Below are 22,142 nucleotides of genomic sequence, written 5' to 3' on the forward strand. Positions count from 1 at the left end.
ATACATGTCCAAATAATGAGATTTTGGTACTCTTTGAAACCTCTTTTAATTCCTGATGTGATGGCATGAAAGATCAAACAAAACACAACACAATCACCATTCAAATCATGGTCAAAACATTCATTTGATGGCCCAGCGTAATCTGGACAACAACATACTATTCACTTATCAGGGTCATATCTTAAAATATGAGTTTGTGCTAAAGAAATCTTACCACCTTTTGGTAGATCTTTTTTAATTACTATATGATCGACCAAAGTCTAAATACAATCTAAACTGTGGGAGATATCGCAGCTCCAAAATTATTGCTCCTCCAACATATATAGTTGTAATCGAGTACATTCTACTCCCCACATATAGGCAATCCTTGACACGTAGCTTCAAGCAAGTTCCACTAGACGGCAGAAAGGGCAAGGATATTTTATTGGCCCACCAGAGGATCCCATAATAAAAATACTATGGCCTGGTCATCCAATGGATTTGTGGGCCACATATCTTCATAGATCATCCATATTCTTATGAGAATTCATTAATTTAAAGTTCGATTTCCAATCGAAGGTCAATCCAAACTGTCATGTCTACAAGGGTGCTGCCAAAGAGTTCACATGAGGCCATCACTCAGGGAACCAAGTGTTTATTTTGTTGTCAAGTGTGGTGATTGGATAGCCTGATGTGTAGATTGGGTTAATTTCTACACTGGGTGATCTTCATAGTAGGACTAAGCTTTTCAGACCAGATGAATGTTATGCACATGTGATAGGTTAGATTGTAACTTAGTAATCCAATCAGATGCATACGAACACTTCTTTCTATATATTTATGCCAATATATGAAAGTATATCTCTAGATATAAAAGCTTTCAAATGCATATAAGCACTTCCATTCTTGTCTCCCACAGTCCATAAAGGGTGGGTGGGTAATACATTTTAAAAATGACTTTTGAAATTTTAATTTTTAAATGGAGGTGGATACCAACCAACCAACCATGTTTACACGTTATTTGATGGTAGGCACAAGATTATTGGTGAGTCTTATGCAGATTGAAGTTGTGGCCATTTCTCATAGAAACTTGTATTAGCGGTTGTTTTTATTGTAGGGAGAAATGAATTCATTGTGCTACATTATCCATATGCTATGCTATACTTTTTTCATGTTTGGATACAATGGATACAATAGAACTGCAAATAAAAGAATGTAGTTTTCCCTTAATTCGATGTACTAGCATGTTTGGATAACAAAGAAAAGAGGGAATTCCTGAAGGCAATCATTGGACTTTTCCATAGTTAGGATTTATTTATTTATTTTGCAAATGAAATGAGATGACCATTATCTAATGAAAATAAAATTTCTACATGCTTTCCAAACAGTATAAAGCTAATTTTCAATAGTATTCATGCAAATAATATTGAATGCTTTAGTTTTCATTTTCCCTCCGATTTCTACTTGTAATTCAAATATGATGCATGACCAAGGATATCTATAGTTCACTTGGGTTTTTAATGAAGTTGGTGCATGGATAAAAGAGAAGATATTACCGTCTTTTTCTCAAAAATAGTCTTTGAATCCACAAGAGGAGTGAAACCTCTAAAAATGAGAAATATAATTGATAGTATTGACTAAAGTCTACAATGTATATGATGGCCTCATATAAGCAAAGAAACCCCATACCCTAATTTGACTTGAAACATGACACTTTTCCAAAATATTAAAAAGATGTATAATCCTGCCAAAACTCGTAAACAATTGAATGTCTACAACAAGGACTCTAGACCATAGTTAGACTTTGAAGACCCTAAGAAAAATGGTACTTACTAAAAAGACTAAGTTTTAACTTTTTTCTTTTTAAAATCTCTTCCATTGGTATATTATACATGCATGATCTAGTTGTAAAGCTATGGCCGCTAAAAGTTATAGTGCACATTTAAGCCGTTTCTACCCAATTGAACTCGTTCATCCTAAATTTGTTCAATCTTGGCCCTCCAATTAATTTGTCCTTCACCTGTCTTACATCAATTTTCTAGTTTAGAAATGAGCTTCTATAGCAATCAGAATTGTTAACTATGAGACCTCGCTATGGATTGCTAATGTGAAAAAGATCAAATACTGTGTGGATAGAATCTTCAAACCTTGACATTTAAGGTACATGGGCTGTTGTCCATCACATGCATTGAGGTTGCCCAACAGGCAAAAACCATTCGCAATGACAATTAAAGAAAACTAACCCTCCATATATTTTGTTTCATTGAAGGCGAAGAGGTGCAATCTTGGTGGACAATTTGGAGATAGCAAACGTGAGTGAAATAGTTAGTACGAATTGGACACGAATTGCATTATTGATGGAGTTCAAGGAATCAATAAATACATACCTTTCGGAGCTTGTCCATTCTCCTGTTAGATCTCTGGTGGATCTGATTGCCTTCAACAATAAATACTCGGCACAGGTATTCATTTACTTAAAATCATATACTTGATTACCAATATTATTTCATGGAAAGGGAAAGATTTTTTGTTTCATTTCTAAAGAAATGATCAAATTGATATGTTGGAAGTAACTAAAGAACATGCTATATTCAGTTGAATTAACTAAAGAACATGTTCTATTTAGTTGCCTTTAATTACTTTCGAGAGATTAATTTGATCATTATAAATATAACTTGCTCAATTTGATCAATTTGGTCACCCCCTCCACTTTTGGTGTAATTTTGTTGATCTATATACTCCTTGGTGAAACTTTTCCACCTCCTGAAAAAAATGGCATACTCGGCTCAACGGCAATTCAAAATTTTAGTTTAGTGTGTTTTTGGTTGCACTGAATTTCATGAAATTGTGCACTAAACTACACTTGATTAATCTTGAAATTATTTGATATTTGTATGACTGCATGCACTCTTAATTTTCATAAGTATATTTTATGAACAAGAGTTTGAAAATGGTGGTGACTCATTCCCTTCTAGTGGTCTCAACCATAACTTATAACTTTCTAAAATTCAAAAGCTTGATAGCAATTCATCTGTCTTCATGTTGGAATATCAAAGATCCTAGGTCAAACCACATAAGTTCAATCAAAAGGATAGCAACATTAGCACAATGCTAAATCAAAAAACAAAATAATGGTTAGCATGCCTACAAAATGAAAAACTACAAGATATTCACTCTTTCAATACATCTTTCCAATAATTTTTCCTACTTTTCATAGAAGGAAAGGAAGTACAAATATTTGTACACCTGCACTTGCCCCTTTTAGAAAAATCTTTAAACTTAATGACACTTTGATGGGGACATCATGCGCACGCCCCCTACCCTACGCATATATTCAAGGAGGAGGCAGGCCCCACTTTCGATCTGGATCGACGACGACATCTTTGGAAGGCCTCGCTGTTAGGGGTTGCGCTATGGGGCTTTGGAGTGGACTCGATCATCACATAGATTCTACCATCAGATCTCATGATCGTGGCCCACTACTTTAGATGATCTAAGATTTTTAGTTTTGATTACTTTTGTTATTAGAAACTTCATGAACGGTTTTGATTGCTTAATATTTATTTGCTTTAAGTTTTGATATTAATGTGCGCACATGGCACAAGGGTAAAATTGTCTTTTGGGGTTTAAGGTTTTCTTATAAATAAAGCAGCCCCATGTAGGTATTGGTATGAAGTTTATGGATAAAATTCTTGCGTTTTCTTCCTCTCTATCTCTTTGGGTTGAAAAATCAAATTGGGTGTGAAACCCTTCCTTTCTCGAAGGGTTAACTACCATGGTGTGAAGCCATGCCCATTCCAAATCACCCCTACATCCATAATTTTTTACATCCTTTCCATCTTCAGATTCACCCTCTCTCGGACTGAAGTTCTCTTCTATAGCAGGACACAAGCAGGTTTCAGATTCTGGCCCATCTGAGGGGCTGAAATTTTGGCGGAGTATTACGCACAAACCGTGCATCGGATCGACACGAAATTTAGCATGGAGGCAATCCTACCCTGACCGATCCTAGCCTAGAAGTCAGTTTCTGACTTTGTGGGCCTCACACACGTGCGGACGGTTGGACATGCATGTGCGCCCAAGGCCATCTGCTATCCAGTGCATGTGACTCATCTCAGGTTCTATTTTCATTCTCTTTGGACTTAAATCAAACCCCTTAATCCAGATCCCTAACCCTAAGAGTTCAAATCCTAATTATTCCCAATTTTCGAACCCCAGATTTTCCCCCAAGTTGAAACTTGGTGAATCTCTTGAATTCGGGAACAATCCTTTGCAAAAATGGATGACTCTAACAATCCTTTGGGTTTGTTTGGTTTATAATTTTAATTTGATTTAGCCCTAAAATTGTATAGGCTTGGACCCCTATAGATTTCCTTTTTTTAAAATATTTGATCGTATGTAGGATGTGAAATTTTGTGATTATTTAAAATTGGTATAATCTAAAGATTGAGCTCTTGCATGTCATATTTAATTTCATGTTCTGCATCAAATTTGGTATCAGAGCACAAGGTTTTCATAGGGGAATACAATGCATGATTAGGGATTAGTTTACACACACACACACACACACACACACACACACACACACACCACACATTCATTTAGGGTTGTTTAGATGTCCATAATTCATGATATAAGCTGTTGAAATTTTTGTTATTAGAAAGTTAGCAGTTCACATTGTCGAATTTTCTGTTATCCATTTATTTTGATAGCTATATTGCTGGATTTTTGTAGAGTTGTGTTATTTCTTTCATATAGCATCCTATAGGATCATCTAATGTCATTAAGGTGCATATAGTGGATTCTAGGCGCATATAGTTGCATCTTAGGACCCCTTGAGTTGTGTAGTGCATGCCCATGTGTACTGGACGCAGCTTTAGTTTGCATCCTATCATGAACGCTGAGCAACTTACCGAGTCTCTTAGGAGAATAACCCAAAAGTTGAACGCTATGGATGCAAGCATCAAAGCATCTTTGCAACAGGTTAATAATCGCTTGGACCAATTAGATGCACGCGTCTATCAAGTTGAAACCTCTACCCAAGTAAACACCACCATTAGTGAAGATACCCAATCTCTGGCAGGTGGTTAGGAGGATAGACAAGGGAATTAGAGTGGTCAAGAAAATAGTCATGTGTGCGCATGCGTGCACCCACTTCGTGAGGGGCATTGTGATCATTATAACCCAGATGCGCAACTCCTCAAGGGAGTTAGGGTAGAGGCCCCTACGTTTAATGGCCAATTGGACCCTAAGGCTTTTTTAGATTGGTTGGCAGATATGGACCACTATTCTGAGTGGTATGACATGTTAGATGCTTGCCGAATTCAATTTACAAAGATGTCAGGGGTTTAGTCATTTTGCTCACCAGTATGGCATGAAAGAGGGCACCAAGGTGTTCCTTATTGATGAACAAGTAGAAATAGTGCCCCCAGAAAGAGACGGTGAGGAGGAAGAATACGAGCCAGTGGAGATCCCTAGTGATGAGGAAGATGGAGCGTAAGAGACTGCGACACTTGCGGTTGTTCGTTACGCCTTTGCACAAGCAAAGAATACCGACAATTGACGCCGCAACATAATCTTCTATACTTACGCAAAATGTGGTGATCAGAGTTGCAAGATGATCGTGGATAGTGGTAGTTGTGCCAATGTGGCATCCACTGGCATTGTGAGCCGTTTGGGCTTAAAGCTTGAAGCCCATCCCCAACCCTATAGTGTCTTGGGTTAATGAGACTTTCATTCCAATCTCACACCGTTGTCTTGTTCCTATTAAGTTTGGATCATATAAAGACACTTTGGTATGATGTTGTTCTCATGGATGTTGGCCATATCATTTTGGGTGGGCCTTGACTCTATAATAGGGATGTCACCATATTTAGTCGTTCGAATGTGTGTACATTCTGGTTTGAGGGCAAGAAAGTCAAGCTAAATCCACTTCCACCCAAGAACACGACTGGAAAGGAATCCACCACAAAGAGTAGTGAGTGGCTCGAAGGAAATGAAGGAATCGAAGTCTAAGTTTAAGCCTCTCCATATTCTAAATGCCAAATATTTTGAGCGAGAGACTGAGTTGGACTCGATGGTGTACACTCTTGTAGCTAGGGAGAGTGCACTAGAGGCTAGTGTAGAGTTACCCACTGAGACCATTACGGTAGTGGATAAGTTTCGTGATGTCTTTCCTGATGATCTACTGGATAAGCTTCCCTCTATGAGGGATATACAACACGCCATTGATTTAGTCCATGGGGTGACTTTACTAAACCTTCCTCATTACAGAATGAACCCAAAGGAACATGCAGAGTTGAAGAGGTAGGTTGACGAGCTCTTAGAAAAAGGGTTTTATTCAATAGAGCATGAGCCCGTGTGTTATGCCCGCCCTTATTACACCTAAGAAGGATGACACATGGAGGATATGTGTTAATAGTAGGGACATTAACAAAATCACAATTAAGTATCGGTTTCCTATACCGCGTCTTGATGACATGTTGGATATGATGGCCAATGTTATTATCTTCTCAAAAATTGACCTCAAAAGTGGTTATCACTAAATCCATATATGCCCTGATGACGAGTGGAAAACGGCTTTCAAGACGAAGGATGGGCTATACGAGTGGCTGGTTATACCTTTTGGGCTGACTAATGCCCCAAGTACCTTCATGCGTGTGATGACCCAATTGTTGAGGCCCTTCATGGGGAAGTTCCTGGTTGTCTACTATGATGATATCCGGATTTATAGCATGACCAAGGAACAACACCTCAACCATTTGAGGCAAGTTCGTGGGATCCTTAGAGCCGAAAAATTATATGCCAACCTAAAGAAGTGTGCGTTTACGTCTAGTAGTGTTATTTTCTTAGGTTTTATTATGCCATCTGAGGGAGTGTCGGCGGATCTCGAGAAAGTCAAGGCCATCATTAATTGGCCTGAACCGTGCTTTATTCATGTGTTGCGCAACTTTCACAGCTTGGCCACCTTCTGTATACGGTTCATTTGAGGCTTCAGTTCCATTATGGCTCCCATCACGTATCGTATAAAAAATGAGAGTTTCAATGGACGAAGGCATCCTTGAAGGTCTTTAAGGAGATAAAGGTCAAGATGACCGAAGCTCCAGTCACGCGACTTCTGGATTTTTAAAAAATTTTTAAGTCGTATGCGATGCGTCAGGAATCGGCATAGGAGTACTTAGTCAGAAAGGGCACCTCATCGCCTTTTTTAGTCAGAAACTGAATGAGGTGAAACAAAAATACTCCAACTATGACAAACAATTTTATGCGGCAGTGCAATCGTTGTGCCATTGGCATCATTATCTATTGCCGTAAGAATTCGTCTTATTCTTAGATCACGAGGCCTTGAGATATTTGAACTCTCAGAAGAAATTAAACCCTAGGCATGCCAAGTGGGTCTAGTTCCTTCAAGAATACACTTTTGTGCTTAAGCACAAGGCTGGTGTAGAGAATAAGTCTGTCGACGTGTTGAGTCGTCGAGTCGCGTTACTCAATTCCATGAGTGTCGAAGTCACATAGCTCGAGCATGACAGAGAGGATTATTCTGAGTGCCTAAATTTTGGAGTTGTGCACACATCGTTGTTAGAGAGTCCGTCGGGAGCTAGCAGTGGGTATTTGATATTGGATGGATATCTGGGAGTTACATTTAGGAGGGGTCGCGGGTCATTTTGGTCGAGACAAGACCATTGCCCTAGTGGAGGATAGATTTTATTGGCCAAACCTTAAGCGAGATATGACTAAAATTATAGGGCAATGTCGTACTTGTCAATTAGTAAAACAGAAAAAGCAGAATATGGCGCTATACACACCTTTGCTAGTTCCATTCGTCCCTTGGCAGTACATCAGTATGGACTTCGTGCTTAGGCTCTTTATGACTATTCGGAAACAAGATTCCATATTTGTTGTCCTGAACTATTTTTCTAAAATGGCCCACTTCATCCCATGTTCGAAGACCTCGGACGCATCTCATGTTGCCAAGTTGTTCTTTAGTGAGGTTGTCAAGCTTGATGGGTTACCCAAAATCATAGTGTCTGACCGTGATGTGCGGTTCATGAGTTATTTTTGAAAGACGCTATGGCATATGATGAGTATTAGACTCCAATTTTCTTCTACCTACCACCCTCAGACTGATGGTTAAACTGAGGTGGTTAACAGGAGCCTAGGAAATTTACTCAGGTGTTTAGTGGGGGAGCACACCAGGATGTGGGATATTACACTACCTATCGCCGAGTTTGCATTTAATAGTTCTGTCAATAGATCCACAGGTTTTAAGTCCTTTTGAAGTCATTACTGGTTATAAAACCTAGGAAGCCTATTGATCTTGTCCCAATGTCTCTGTCCCATAGGTCATCAGAGTCTGCAGAGTCCTTGGCACATCATATTCATTCATTGCATCAAGAAATAGGGCGAAAGATCAATACTGGTAATGAACAATACAAATTTTCTGCAGACCAACATAAACTATTCAATGAATTCAATGTAGGGGACTGTGATGGTCCGCATTAGGCCAGAGTGGTATCCTCAAGGAGCCATTCAAAAATTATACGCGCGTAGCGCTGAACCATTCAAAATTATAAAATGAAACGGTCCCAATGCGTATATGGTATATCTTCCACCTTCCAGGGAAATTAGTTCCACATTTAATATAGAGAATCTAGTTGCATTTCAGAGGACCACTGATATATTATTCGGCCTTTCACCTAACCATCCTGATTCCCTAGACCTTTCCCTTAATCCATGGCTCCTTCCCGACCGATCTTTCTAGCCTCTACCTCCCATACCAACCATTCCCACACTCAGAGAGGAGATAGAGGATATTCTAGACCATCAGATAGTATTGATGTTGGATGGCGGCTTTTAAAAGTTCCTTGTCAAGTGGAAGTCACGCCCAGTTTCAGACAGTACGTGGCTCACTGAGGAGGAGCTTCAGAGACTTGATCCAGACATCTTGGAGTAGTTCAGGAGCTTCGTTTCACCGGTGGCAAAACCTTTGCAGCCGGGGAGAGTTGATGGGGATATCATGTGCACGCCCCCCACCTTACGCACATATTCGAGGAGGAGTTGAGCCCCACTTTTGATCTAGATCGACGACGACATCTTTGGAGGGCCTCACAGTTAGGGGCTGCACTATGGGGCTTTGGGGTGGACCCGATCATCACATAGATTCTACCATCGGATCTCATGATCCTGGCCCACTACGTTAGATGATCTAGGATTTTTAGTTTCGATTACTTTTGTTATTAGAAATTTCATGAACGGTTTTGATTGCTTAGTATTTATTTGCTTTAAGTTTTGGTATTAATGCATGCACATGGTGCAAGGGTAAAATTATCTTTTGGGGTTTAAGGTTTTCTTATAAATAAAGCAGCCCCATGTAGGTATTGGTATGAAGTTTATGAATAAAATTCATACATTTTCTTCCTCTTTATCTCTTTGGGTTGAAGAATCAAATTGGGTGCGAAACCCTCCCTTCCTCGAAGGGCTAACTATTGTGGTGTAAAGCTATACCTATTCCAAATCACCTTCGCATCTTTACACCCCACATCTATCATCTTCTACATCATTTTCATCTTCAGATTCACCCTCTCTTGTACCTAAGTTCTCTTCTACAGCGAGGCACAAGCAGATTTCAGATTCTCGCCCGTCTGAGGGGCTGACATTTCGGCAGAGTACTACGCACAAACCGTGCATTGGATCAACACGAAATTTGGCATGGAGGCAGTCCTACCTTGGTCGATCCTAGCCTAGAAGTCAATTTCTGACTTTGTGGGCCCCACACACGTGTGGACGGTTGGACACGCACATGCACCGAGGGCCATCTACCGTCCAGCGCATGTGACTCATCTCAGGTTTTTTTTCGTCTATTTTCATTCTCTTTAGACTTAAATCAAACCCCTTAATCTAGATCCCTAACATTAAGAGTCCTAAATCCTAATTATTCCCAATTTTCAATCCCTAGATTTTCCGCCAAATTGGAACTTGGTGAATCTCTTGAATTGGGGAACAATCTTTATAAGAATGGATGACTCTACTAATCTTTTGGGTTTGGTTTATAATTTTAAGTTGATCCAGCCCTAAAATTGTGTAGGCTTGGACCCCCATAGATTTTCTTTTTTTTAAAAAATTTATGTATTTATTTATTTAAATATTTGATTGTATGTAAGGATGTGGAATTTTGTGATTGTTTAAAATTGATATTATCTAAAGCTTCAGCTCATGCATATCATATTTAATTTCATGTTCTGCATCACACTTGTTCCAACCAGTGTTTCAAAATATCGGTTTCATATTACATATCACATCATTTGGATATGGATATGTATCAGATATTGCATGGGATATATTGCTTGTATTGGGTAATATTGTATCAAACGTTTTGGGAAACATGGGGTAGCATTAGAAAAATGGTTGAATTTTTCAATGAAACTTCAGGGATTGTGAGAAAAGGCCTTCATACGCATTTTTAAATCATAACATCTTAAAAAAGAAGTGCAGATAATAAGTTTCCTTTGTATAGGGTCCTAAGGTATATACTGTTTGATTGAACTAATACATTTATATTTAAATTGAATGCATAACATTTACAAATGTATAAAGACCTGTATGAAAACACAATCAATTTATTCAAAAGCAAAAGAAATAGAAATTAAGAAATATACTTATTAATGATGTGACTGGCTGTGGCTTAGACCCACATAGAGTTACGCGGTGGCTTGTAATAATCATCTTTATCTCGATGCTGTTGGGAATAATACTGCTGCTCCAAAAATCAATAGTACTGTGTCCAGGTCATAGTAAAATGATACCAATTACGATACTTTCTGAGATAACATTAGTACTCATCTTGGAACACCCGTACCCTAATTAACCCTTTGTATGTTTTGTTTTCGGTGTTAGCATACTTGGAATGGATTGGATTGGCGAGCACCGATCAAATACCATGTTTTTATACCACAACGAATTGAGCCTATACCCTGGCGACCGGTCAGGCATTGGGATTCCAACGTCACATGACATGCCTCGTTGCGATATCTGGTTTGGAAGATGCTATCGTTGGCACAATTAGAGGCGAGCCACACAACATACGTGAGGCGCGAACATCACTCACGTAAATCTTGAGGAATCTTGTTAATCAATCACCCATCACCTTTTTTTCTCCATTAATCCATCACCCATCATGCTAATTATCTTAATAACCCTACTTAAGTGCCACCTAACCTCAATAGTTTCTCCTTTTACCCCTTACTTTTCTCCCTTTCCACATGTAAGAGAGCCTCCAAAGTCAACACCTACCCTCCCACCTAGCTAACCCATTATTTCTCTTCTCTTTTTCTTTCCTTCCTACCCCTCTCCCTTTCTAATCCTCCTTATCCCAAAATCTCAACAACTTCAAAAATCTATACGTATGAGTCTGTCCCATTTCTCTAGCTAGGGTTTGAGGGAGGGAGGGAGAGAGAGAGAGAGAGAGAGAGAGAGAGAGAGAGAGAGAGAGAGAGAGGAAAAGATTATAAAGAAAAGAGGAGAGATTAGGAGAAGGTGAGAGATTAGAAGAAATAAAAGAGAGATTGAGAGGGCTTAAAGAGTGTTGTGTGGGAAATAGAGAATATTAGGGGAGAAGGCTAGTTTAGAAGGCCTCGATCATGATCCGAGCCGTTTGATCATCCATCTGACCCGATCCGACCGTTCATTTTCATTGTGAGTGCAAGGGTGGAGTTTTTCCTCATTTTCTCTTTGTTTCTTTCATTTTAGTGGGTCTACAAGGGTGGGACCTACTTTGTGCATGTATAGTTGTGTAGAAGATCCCCCAGTGATGTGCCCACCTGATGGCCAGATTTCCCTTCTTTTTCTTTCCTTTTACCTTTCCTTTTTTGGTTTTTGTGTATTGTTACCACACGTTGTCACAACGTGGACCACCATGTGTGGCCCACTATGATATTTATTATCCATCTAATATGTTGATAAGATCACATAGATTTGGATGATGGAAAAATACATATTTTAGCTTGATTCAAAGGCCAAATCCCACTACTTTGGTTTTTCTCCTGAAATGCATCGAAGGAGGTTTCCCGACGTGCGATTCACAACCTTGGTCTGGCCATCAGTCCGTGGGTGGTAAGCACTGCTGAACTGAAGTCGTGTATCGAATTGAGTCCACAAAGTCCACTAAAAGTGGCTAATGAACTTCGTGTCACAATCAGAGATAATGGTTTGGGTGACCCTGTGTAGCCTCATAACCTTTCTAAAGAATAGATTCGCCTCGTGTTGCATCAGGGTCTTCTTGCCTAGGATAAAGTGTGTCATCTTGGAGAACGATCTACCACTACGAACATCGAATCCATGCCGCATTCTGTTTGTGAGAGACCAACCACGAAGTCCATAGATAAATACTCCTAAGGGCCATTAGGCATGGGTAACGGGGTGTAGAGTCCCGTATTCTGAGATTGCCCTTAGAGATCTGACAAACATGACAACGTTGTACTGCTTTTTCCACATCATGTACCAATTGGGGCCAGTAATATCGCTCCTTCAGAAGAGCTCGCGTCTTGTCTCGCCTAAGGTGTCCAGCAAGGCCACCTCCTTGTATCTCCTGAATAATCTGCTCCCTCAAAGAACTTTGGGGAATGCACTATCAATTTCCTTTGAAGAGGAAACTGTCCTGCATATGTAGGTCATTAGGATAACCTTCTTGGCACTTTGTCCAAGAATCTTTAAATCCTCGTCCTCGGCATACAGCTTCTTGAGACAGTTAAAGCCGACCACCTCATTGCCCATTGTAATAAGTAGTGTGCACGACAGCTAAGTGCATCAGCCATCTTGTTCTGCTGCCCTGATTTGTGCTTCAGAACGAACGTGAATTCTTGCAAAAATGCAACCCATCTAGCATACACACGATTCACGTTAGTCTGGCTATTAATAAACTTTAATGCTTGATGGTAGTGTACAGAACAAGCTCTCTTTGAATAAGATAATGCTGCCAATGTCGCAATGCCTGAACAACTACGTACAACTGAAGCTCATACGTCGACCACTTCTTTTGGGCTTCGCTAAGTTTCTCACTGTAGAAGGCTACCGAGTTGCCTTCCTATGATAATACTCCTCCAATTTCGATATATGAAGCATCACACTCAACCTCAAACAACTTATTGAAATTAGGAAGAACCAAGACTAGTGTTGTGGACAACTAATGCTTGATCCTGTGAAAGCACTTGTCAGTCTCATTGGTCCACTAAAATGGTCCCTTTCTCATGCAATCAGTAATAGGTGCAACTATCGTACTAAAATTTTGCACAAATCAACGATAGAAGGTCGCAAACCTGTGGAAACTCCTCACTTTATGAATGTTTGTCGGGATCGACCATTCCCTAATGGCTCGCACATTTTCATCATCCACACGGATGCCTGTGAACGTTACAACAAATCCTGTGAACAACTAGCTGTCCATTAAAAAGCTACACTTCTTCAAGTTGAGGTACAACTTGTTAAATTGTAGGACTTGCAACACCTGCTTGAGATGTTCCCTGTGCTCTATCTCATCTTGGCTATATATTAGAATGTCATCAAAATATACTACCACAAATCGGCCAGTGACTGATTTTAGCACTTGATTCATTAAACACATAAAAGTGCTTGGTGCGTTCGATAGACCGAAGGGCATAACTAGTCACTCATATAAGCCTTCCTTGTTCTTGAATGCCATTTTCCACTCATCATCGGGTTAGATATGAATCTGATGGTACCTGCTCCTCAGGTCTAGCTTAGAGAATACCTTGGCCCCTTTTAGCATATCGAGCATGTCGTCTAATGGCAGTATTGGGAACCGATATTTGATGGTAATTTTGTTGATTGTCCAGCTGTCAACACATGTGCCAGCTCCCATCTTTTTTTTTTGTTAACAATGCTAGCACAGCACATGAGCTCATGCTCTAACTCAAAAGACCCTTACGAATCAATTCCTTCACTGCCTTTAAAGTATCTCACACTCCTTGGGACCCATCTGATAATGGGGGCGATTGGGCAGGCTAACCTAATGCAAGGGCATTTCACACCGGGCTCGGGTGGGGTAGCCTATGGGATGTGGGGACACACTCGGGGTGGGCGGCCCGTGTGAGGCAGGCCCCACCCGTGAGAGGCGGGTGGCTCGTGTGAGGTGGTACCCATGTGATTTGTGACCCACTAGAGGGGTTCAGCCGAGGTCCTAACCCATGAGATGTGGGACTTGGGCTATGAGATGAAGGAATTGATTCGCCATGCTTTAACAGTTCGAGCTTTTAGAGCAACTGGTTAATTGTCCTGCATCATAGCCCAGAGACGAGGTCCATGTGATGTTGGATGTCCCTCATGAGGGGCAATCATTTAAGTAAATCTTCAGGCCAAACTTCTTTAAATTCGTTTAGAAATAGTCTTAAATTTTGAGGAATATTTGAGAATTCTGATTCCTCGCCCTTCACTACTATGACGTATACTTCGCCAGTTTTCTTAGATTCCTCCATAAAATCCTAATGGTCAAGGGGAAACTCCCCTCCATTTTAGAGGTATAAGGGTGATTCTCTAGTGTCATAGGGGCAATGATTATTTTTCAACTATCATTGACGAATATGTAAACATTGTCTTATCCTCGATGGGTTGCATTAAAGGTCCGTCTGTCAGGATCGACCAAGTAACATATGGCATGCTTCCATGTCGACCACGTCACAAAGTATTTGATCCTTATAAGTTTTTCCAATTGAAAATGAGACTGCATTGTTCAGTTACTTTCATCTTGTTTACCTTTTTTATCCAACCAATTGAGTACGGGGATGGATGTTATTTCATTGGTGGCTGCAACTTGTTTACCATCACTCTTGAGACGATGTTCTTACTACTGCCATTGTTTATGATTATATCATAGACTTTGTTGTTGACGGTGCACCACGTACGAAATATATTATGTCGCTGTGGATATAATTCCTTCCGTGGGGTGTACAATAATCGCTTCACAACTAGAGATTCTCCACGATCTTCTCCTTTCCATTTATCGCCATATACCTCTTCCTTAGTGGGTTGTTCATGTTCATCAAAGCTAGGGTCTTCTTCTGTGGCCACACCTTCAGTGCCCCTTTTGTTTATGGTCAAGTGTGCTGAGGGAAGTTAAGGACAAGTGTTTGATAAATGTCCCGGTTGGCCACATCGGTAACAATTGTTCCACCTTGGCCGAATGTAAGGATTTGAAATCCTATTCGGGCCCGCTGTTATTGGTGCTACACATTGAGGCCTAAATGAGCTGCTCCCCGTATCATGGTTTGCAGTTGCAGGAGGTTGATGACGTTCTCTTACTGGTTCTTTTACTCGTGCCAGCACTGGATCCTATATGGGACCCGTCATGGGGGGTTGAGTTAAAGGATAAGGCCGAGCATGAACTCTTGCAAGTCACGTTTCTGTCCTACCTGCCAATTGAACTGCTTCATCCATGGTCCCGACCGGGTGCATCTGAACTTAGTCCTAAATCGTCGATCGTAACCCACCTATAAATCGTGCTACCTTCTGTGATTCGGTTTTTGATAGATCATTGTGTTACCAACCGCCGAAATTCTTTGATGTAGTCGATGACGATTCGATTCCCCTGTCGGCAGTTTTGGTATTGCTGGAATAATATTTGCTCGTAATCATTAGGAAGGAATCGAGATCAAAGAAGGCGTCTCATCCGTGGCCATGATGAGATGGATGCCTTATTTTTTCAGGCTCATGAGAGTTGTAATTGCTTCAAGCATGCAGAAGCACTATATTTTAAATTAAATGCTACTAATTTCACCTTTTTATGCTCTGACATGTTCATGTAATCAAAATATCTTTCTACTTCAGCTAGTTAGTCGAGAAAATCTTCCATGTGTAATAAACCATTAAAACTATGAAGTTCGGCCTTACATTAATAGTCTCTCTCAGCACGATCTAGATGATCACCTCCATGGATTGGTCGTCGGGTAAAGCCTTCATTAAGGTGCTCATCATTAAAGCTCGAATCACCTGGTGTAACCTTATGATTTACGACTAGTAGTGCTCTTAAAAAATTGAGGTTATGCTATACAGCAACCACAGGCGGTGGAGCATCGCCTAGGGCTCGGAGTGGAAGTAACGTATTTGCCAGACGGTCAAGGGTTGCATGGCCAATTGACTCTCCTGGTGGAAAGCTTCCATTCTTTCTAAAAGATAACGAATCCCTGGATCATCGTTTATAGGATTTTGGTTCATACCTTCGTTGTTTGCCATCGACTTAAGGGGAATCCTCACTCTGATACCAATTGATGCAGGGATGAACGTGATGAGGTCGATCACCGTCTTCCTCGAGGATAAGTACTCTGAATCCACGAAGCTTCTCTGGACTCCTCACAAAGACTTCTCGAATCCATGAGGAAAAGGAAAGAAAAATAGAAATAAATTCTATAAAATTCATAATTTGATTGATGAATGAAATAAACTAGTTCACGACCCTTTAAATATGGATACTAAGCAATGGGAGAAATTTCAGAATCAAACTACAACTAAAACTCCTAGAGTTCGCAACTTACTATAAATAGTAAACTTACTATTTATAGATGGTCGTGATGTCTATTAGTGTGCAAGGTTTTTGGCCAAAAATAGTGTCCTATTTGGCTTCATCACGTTGTTCTCTTAATTATTCTAAGCACTTTTCACGTTGGGCGCAACTCCTAAAGCCCAACAGAGGAAGAGTTATAATCAAACTAAAACTTATTATTTATAGTAAAAATGGAATTAAAATAGGGAAACAACCGTCGATCTGATGGTATTTCACAAATCCAGCTTGTGTAACCCATCATAACAGGGTTGGATGGCTAAAGTAGCTCTTCCTACCCCAAAATCATATATTTTACATTCGATAACTCATTTCGGATGGCGAGATATGCCTGATTTAGGGTCTGACAGTCCGGATCACTTTTGTCATCGACCGGGCCTTTTCTGATCCATCTTGGCCATGAAATTGTCCATGACCTCCTCTAGAACAAAAGATCCTTGGGCATGTTTGATAGACGGAGTGGATGGTATAGATGTGAATCCCACGTGATTATAAATAAAAAATATATTAAAAAATTAAAAATAAATGCATACTAGCCACTGACATTAGCCGCATACACGTCACTCGACACTGTTGGTGCTAGCGCCAGCGATTGGCGCTATGGTAAAAAGGGTGTGACGAGGTGGCCCATGCTGGTCCCACCATGATGTATATGTTTCATCCACACCGTCCATCCATATCTTCATATCATTTTAGGCCTATGTTCTAAGAATAAGACATATCCAGATCTCTGGTGGACCACACCACAAAAACAGTAGGAACAATGATGTCCACCATTGAAACCTTCCAGAGCCCCACCAAGATCATTTATTTTCCATCTAACCTGTTCATGAAGTCGCACAGACATGGCTGAAGGTAAACCACAAATATCGGCTTTGTTTCAAAGCCTTTTGAGGCCACAGTTAACCACGCTGGGAGACGGCATGCCTTCGTACGTTGTCTACTAGGTGATCCACTTTGTGGGACCACCGTGATGTATGTATTCTATCTAGTTGTCCATTCTATCGACCAAATCATTTTAGGTTACAGGCCGAAAAATGAGTCAGATACGACTCTTAGATGGGCCGCACTAGAAGAAATAGTGGGAAATGATGCTAACAGTTGGAACCTTTCTTAGGCCCACTATAATCTGTATTTCCCTTAAATGCTGATAAAAACATCATAAAGGGGGGAAGCACAACTTTTCCTTAACTCATAGGGGGTAGTGAGTCTTTTCCTTGTGGTCGAGTTTGTGGCGTGGTTGCACCTTCATTAGAGATGGTGAAATTAGTGTATTTCCTTTAAAATTCACCTAGGGAAAGTCACTTAATCCTCAGAGCTCAAAACACAATGAGAATGAAGAAATGAAATGCTAAGTGTCTGAAAGAGAAATCCCATGGGATATTTATAGACTTCCTTGGGGCCCTAATGATGATGCAGCACATGCATTGGATAAGGGTCATGCTATGCTTGTACAAGTGGCAATAGTGAGGTTTTGGTCGGTCCACATGCTAAGGGAAGGTGTAGACTTAGCCGCAGGGCGCACTAATGGAACTTCAAGCCACACATTCAATACTTAAGTCCGTGCCTTCATACCCCTCTTTCCTAACTTTCTCTTGTGCATTCAGGCTGCGCTTCCACTAGTCTGGGTCGTGCCTTCTCTTTACTTAGAATAATTTTAGACTTCTTTATTTTATTTTATTTTTATAACTCCAACACCATTCTATGCATCAACAAAAAAACATTTTTTACACAAATCAATCTTTTCAAAATTGTAGATACGCACATGAGGCTACAACAAAATCAAAACACCTTCCACAAAGATTTTCGCTTGCGATTAGGAACTTATTATATGACAAGAAAGAATTCAATAGCCTTTATAAGAAGGGTTTAAAAGCATATATTGAATAATGAGGGAGGGAACTTGGCATACTTTGAAGAAGAAGATTTCTTGTGTTGAAGAAGATGAACTATTGAACCCTAGAGTATAATGGCTTCCCTAAGCTCAATGTGCTAAGTGCTTAGCCCTTTAGATGATGATGGAAGTCTCCATTTAAAACCCAAAGTTCTGTGGAGGGAGAACAATAATTCTTAGGAATAGGACCTTATAGGGCCAGTTATAGAGATCCATTCATTAGGTAAATAAATCATAGCCTCAATTTCGTTACAAAAAGTGACATTACTACGTCATGTATTAAAGAAGTATTCACACACGAGCTCCACCCATTTATCTATGCCTATGTTTATTCCTCCACTCAATAATCATTGTTCCATTAGGTGAGCCCAAGTCTCAAGGTGATCTCCACCTTAGTCAACTTCAAGATTTATCATTGTATTTGTAATTGAGCATGAACTGAAAAGATGACATCATGACATGAATCAATAGGTCAATTGCAAATGTTTATTCTTTGATAGTGAAACCTTAAGTAAACAACAAGATAATTTTTTTCCTTTCAAGAGTGTTTTAAAAACATCGTTTCAGCACAAAAGATGGCATAATGGCATGGATCACTAGGGCAATTGCTAACGATGTCCTTCCATAGTGAAAACAATCATCACTAGGTGACTACTCTAGTGGATCTTAGTCGAGAAAATGAGGTCATACATAGTTTTCCTTTCAGATAACCCAATGCTGCTTAGACATTACCACTCATTGGGGATTAATCGGAATGCATCGAAGTCACCCAAGGAAAGAAATTAGATGTCCATGCACTAATTTATATGATTATATATATCGCTCAACTGCCATTCGTATGTACTGTCGACGAACTTATATATGTTGTGGATATGATTCATACGCAGCCACAGAAACCCCGGGGCCCAAGTATTTGATATTTGATGGGCCATGAAAAATAAAACAGCTTTCCTCCTTGATATCTTTTCTATATAATAGATCGGGGTGAAAAATATGTCATATGGGATATATGACTCATTATATATATATATAAAATTTTGCTTATGTGCGTATATATATATATATATATATATATGTATATATATATATATATATATTGAGAGAGAGAGAGAGATAGAAGAGAGAAGTGAACATACTTTGTGCATCCACTCACGTGCTTGCTAAACTTTTTCTCATGTAAGAACCATCAGTAATTGCTTGTGACATAACTATTTAGAAATCATCTAATTACCATGACAACCTTGATGTATTGACAAAGCATATCAATAATTATGAACTCATTTGTACTGTCAAGGAACTACAAGATCAAGCTTCTTAATGTCATTAACCAAATAAATGCACTTGCATGCTACAATGTCATTGGAGACTCATTGAAAGCAATCAACCAGTTTGATAATCACATAATTCTTATGATGAAGATCCATTGGAATGGAACCATGGTGCACTTCCAATCATAGACGGTATAGTTTTACATTGCTATGAGCAATGTGATTGGCTTTTAAGGACACAAAAGCTAATAAATCCCATTTGCCCTAAATTCACTCACCTACAACATGCATACTCATGTTCTCCTAGTAACCACCTATATTTATCTTACAAGATTAACCTGCCTAATCGCATTACTTTTTCTCCATTGCTTGTCTAGTTTAGCTTACCTGGTTAATGGCTCAAATATCTGACATGTGTGTTATCTAGTTGTATATTTGACACATGTTCGGCCCCAACACATTAAAGATCCCTTATTGTATCATGACCCTTATTTGATTCATTTGCATGTGGGGCAACAAGATATGGTCTAGGCGGTTGATATGATGGGCCCCATATAAATAAAAGGCATATAAACTCTCCTAATGAATGATTCTAAACTTATGACTGGTGGGCTAGAAAGCAAATGGTTTATAAATCATCATCATCATTTAAGATTTATACCAACTAATTAGGGTTAGTTACATGAATCATGTTCTAGCATTTTGATCTATCAAGAGGCATAACTTCAGTTAGATAGTAGGTTATCAAGTCTAAATGGTTCATAAATAAATATAATAATAGTTCACATGTAAGAAAACAAATGCCTAGAGGAAAAAACCAACTAAGACTGTCAGAATCTAAGAGATCTAAGGACAACTCTCACAATAGTGGAATTATGAGATGTGTAATATATGAAATACTGAAAACAACAATTCTATGGACAACCTTGCAATTCCCTCTAAGTTTAATTTATCATATTCTTATTCACATTCAATAGATATTAGGGGTGTCAATGGGCTAGGCTTGAGCCTGAAAATTCTGAATTTTGAATAAGGTCGGCTCGATTGCTGGCCCAAAATAGTTTAAAATCCAGGCCGAGACCTATCCCAGGCATGCCCCATTGACAACTCTATTAGTGATGGTCCCCATAGGACTTTGGTTGAAATTACAAATGTGTTTATGTATGTATTCATTAGTTATTTATTCACAAGTTAATTTATAAATGTGTTTTCAAATAACAAAAATACCTTTTATGTAGGAAAATGTTAAGGAATATGGTCAGACCTTCTTTCTACAAGCTCAGAGGACAAATGGACTAAACAAAAACATCATAAAGGCCATAAAGAGACTGTCGAAAGATGGATTTGAGAGGATGATGAAGGACAATAACTTGGATGCAATGGTGACACCTGACTGGGTTGCTTCAAGGGTCCTTGCAATAGGTGAGTGTCCAGGAATAAGCATTCCAGCAGGATATAAAATGGATGGGATGCCTGTTGGGATTTGCTTCGGAGGATTAAGGGGGTCTGAACCCAAGCTTATCGAAATCGCATATGCTTTTGAACAAGCGACCAAGATTCGTAAGCCACCTTCATTCAAGCCATGACATGGTTGCGAGAACCAATCTAGTATAACCTGTGTGGATATGGGGTGGATCTCATTCATGTGAAATAGTTTCCTATGTTACTAGTAGGCAAGTGCCTATATGGCTAGTCATACTAATGTTTTCCTTATAAGTTTGTGTGCTCTAAAACTTGTCCTTCATTCAAGCTATAGTAACATGGTGGAAATTAAAGAAGCAAAATAAATTTCAATAAATCTTTACTATATATAAGGTGACGAGCAGACAAATGATTTTTCCCATACTCTCAGTTATCGGAAGGTTGTAAACTTTGAGAGTTGAAAGGACATTGGATTGTGGACAATATTTTGAAGTTTGAGGAGGCTATTTATAGAATTCCAAAAAACTGGTGCATATCAACTTAGCTGGGATTTTACTCACTTCCCATCATTTAGTGGTAAGGATTTCAGCCATAAATGGATTTTTTTTTTCCATTTCTTTCATTGCGAATAGCCCATAATTAGCTCGAGGGTGGTGTGGATCCCACCTTTGATGTGGACCATCCATCAAAGTAGGGCCTGCTTGATGTGAATCGCCCATCATATGGGACCACACTTTGATGCAGGCTATCCATCATGTGAGACTCACCTTTGATGTGACCGCGCATTATGTGGGCCCACCTTTGATGTGGACCATTCATCATGTGAGGCCCACCTTCAATATGGGTCATTCATCATGTGGGCCTACCTCGAAGAGATTGTAAAGAGGAGAAGAGGGTATGATGGGAATTACTTGAAAAGTTTAAGGACAAACTTGTCCAAAAATTAGTCCAAAATGTCTACCCCTTTAAGCTAAATAACCTATGTTTCAAAAAGTAACTTCTCCCTAACTAA

General features: G+C 39.5%; 1 protein-coding gene across 1 annotated transcript in view; it reads left to right on the forward strand.

The window, feature by feature from the left end:
- LOC131237290 (probable amidase At4g34880) overlaps window positions 1-21,613 on the forward strand; it is a 34,899-nt gene extending 13,286 nt beyond the window's left edge. Inside the window, exons 4-5 of the mRNA XM_058234989.1 lie at window positions 2,249-2,441; window positions 20,947-21,613. Coding sequence (XP_058090972.1) covers window positions 2,249-2,441; window positions 20,947-21,294 — 541 coding nt within the window. The 3' untranslated portion in view covers window positions 21,295-21,613. The remainder of the gene's footprint in view (window positions 1-2,248; window positions 2,442-20,946) is intronic.
- The last annotated feature ends 529 nt before the right edge of the window (window positions 21,614-22,142 follow it).

Source organism: Magnolia sinica, chromosome 2 (genome assembly GCF_029962835.1).
Source record: "Magnolia sinica isolate HGM2019 chromosome 2, MsV1, whole genome shotgun sequence".
Taxonomy (NCBI): Eukaryota; Viridiplantae; Streptophyta; class Magnoliopsida; order Magnoliales; family Magnoliaceae; genus Magnolia; species Magnolia sinica.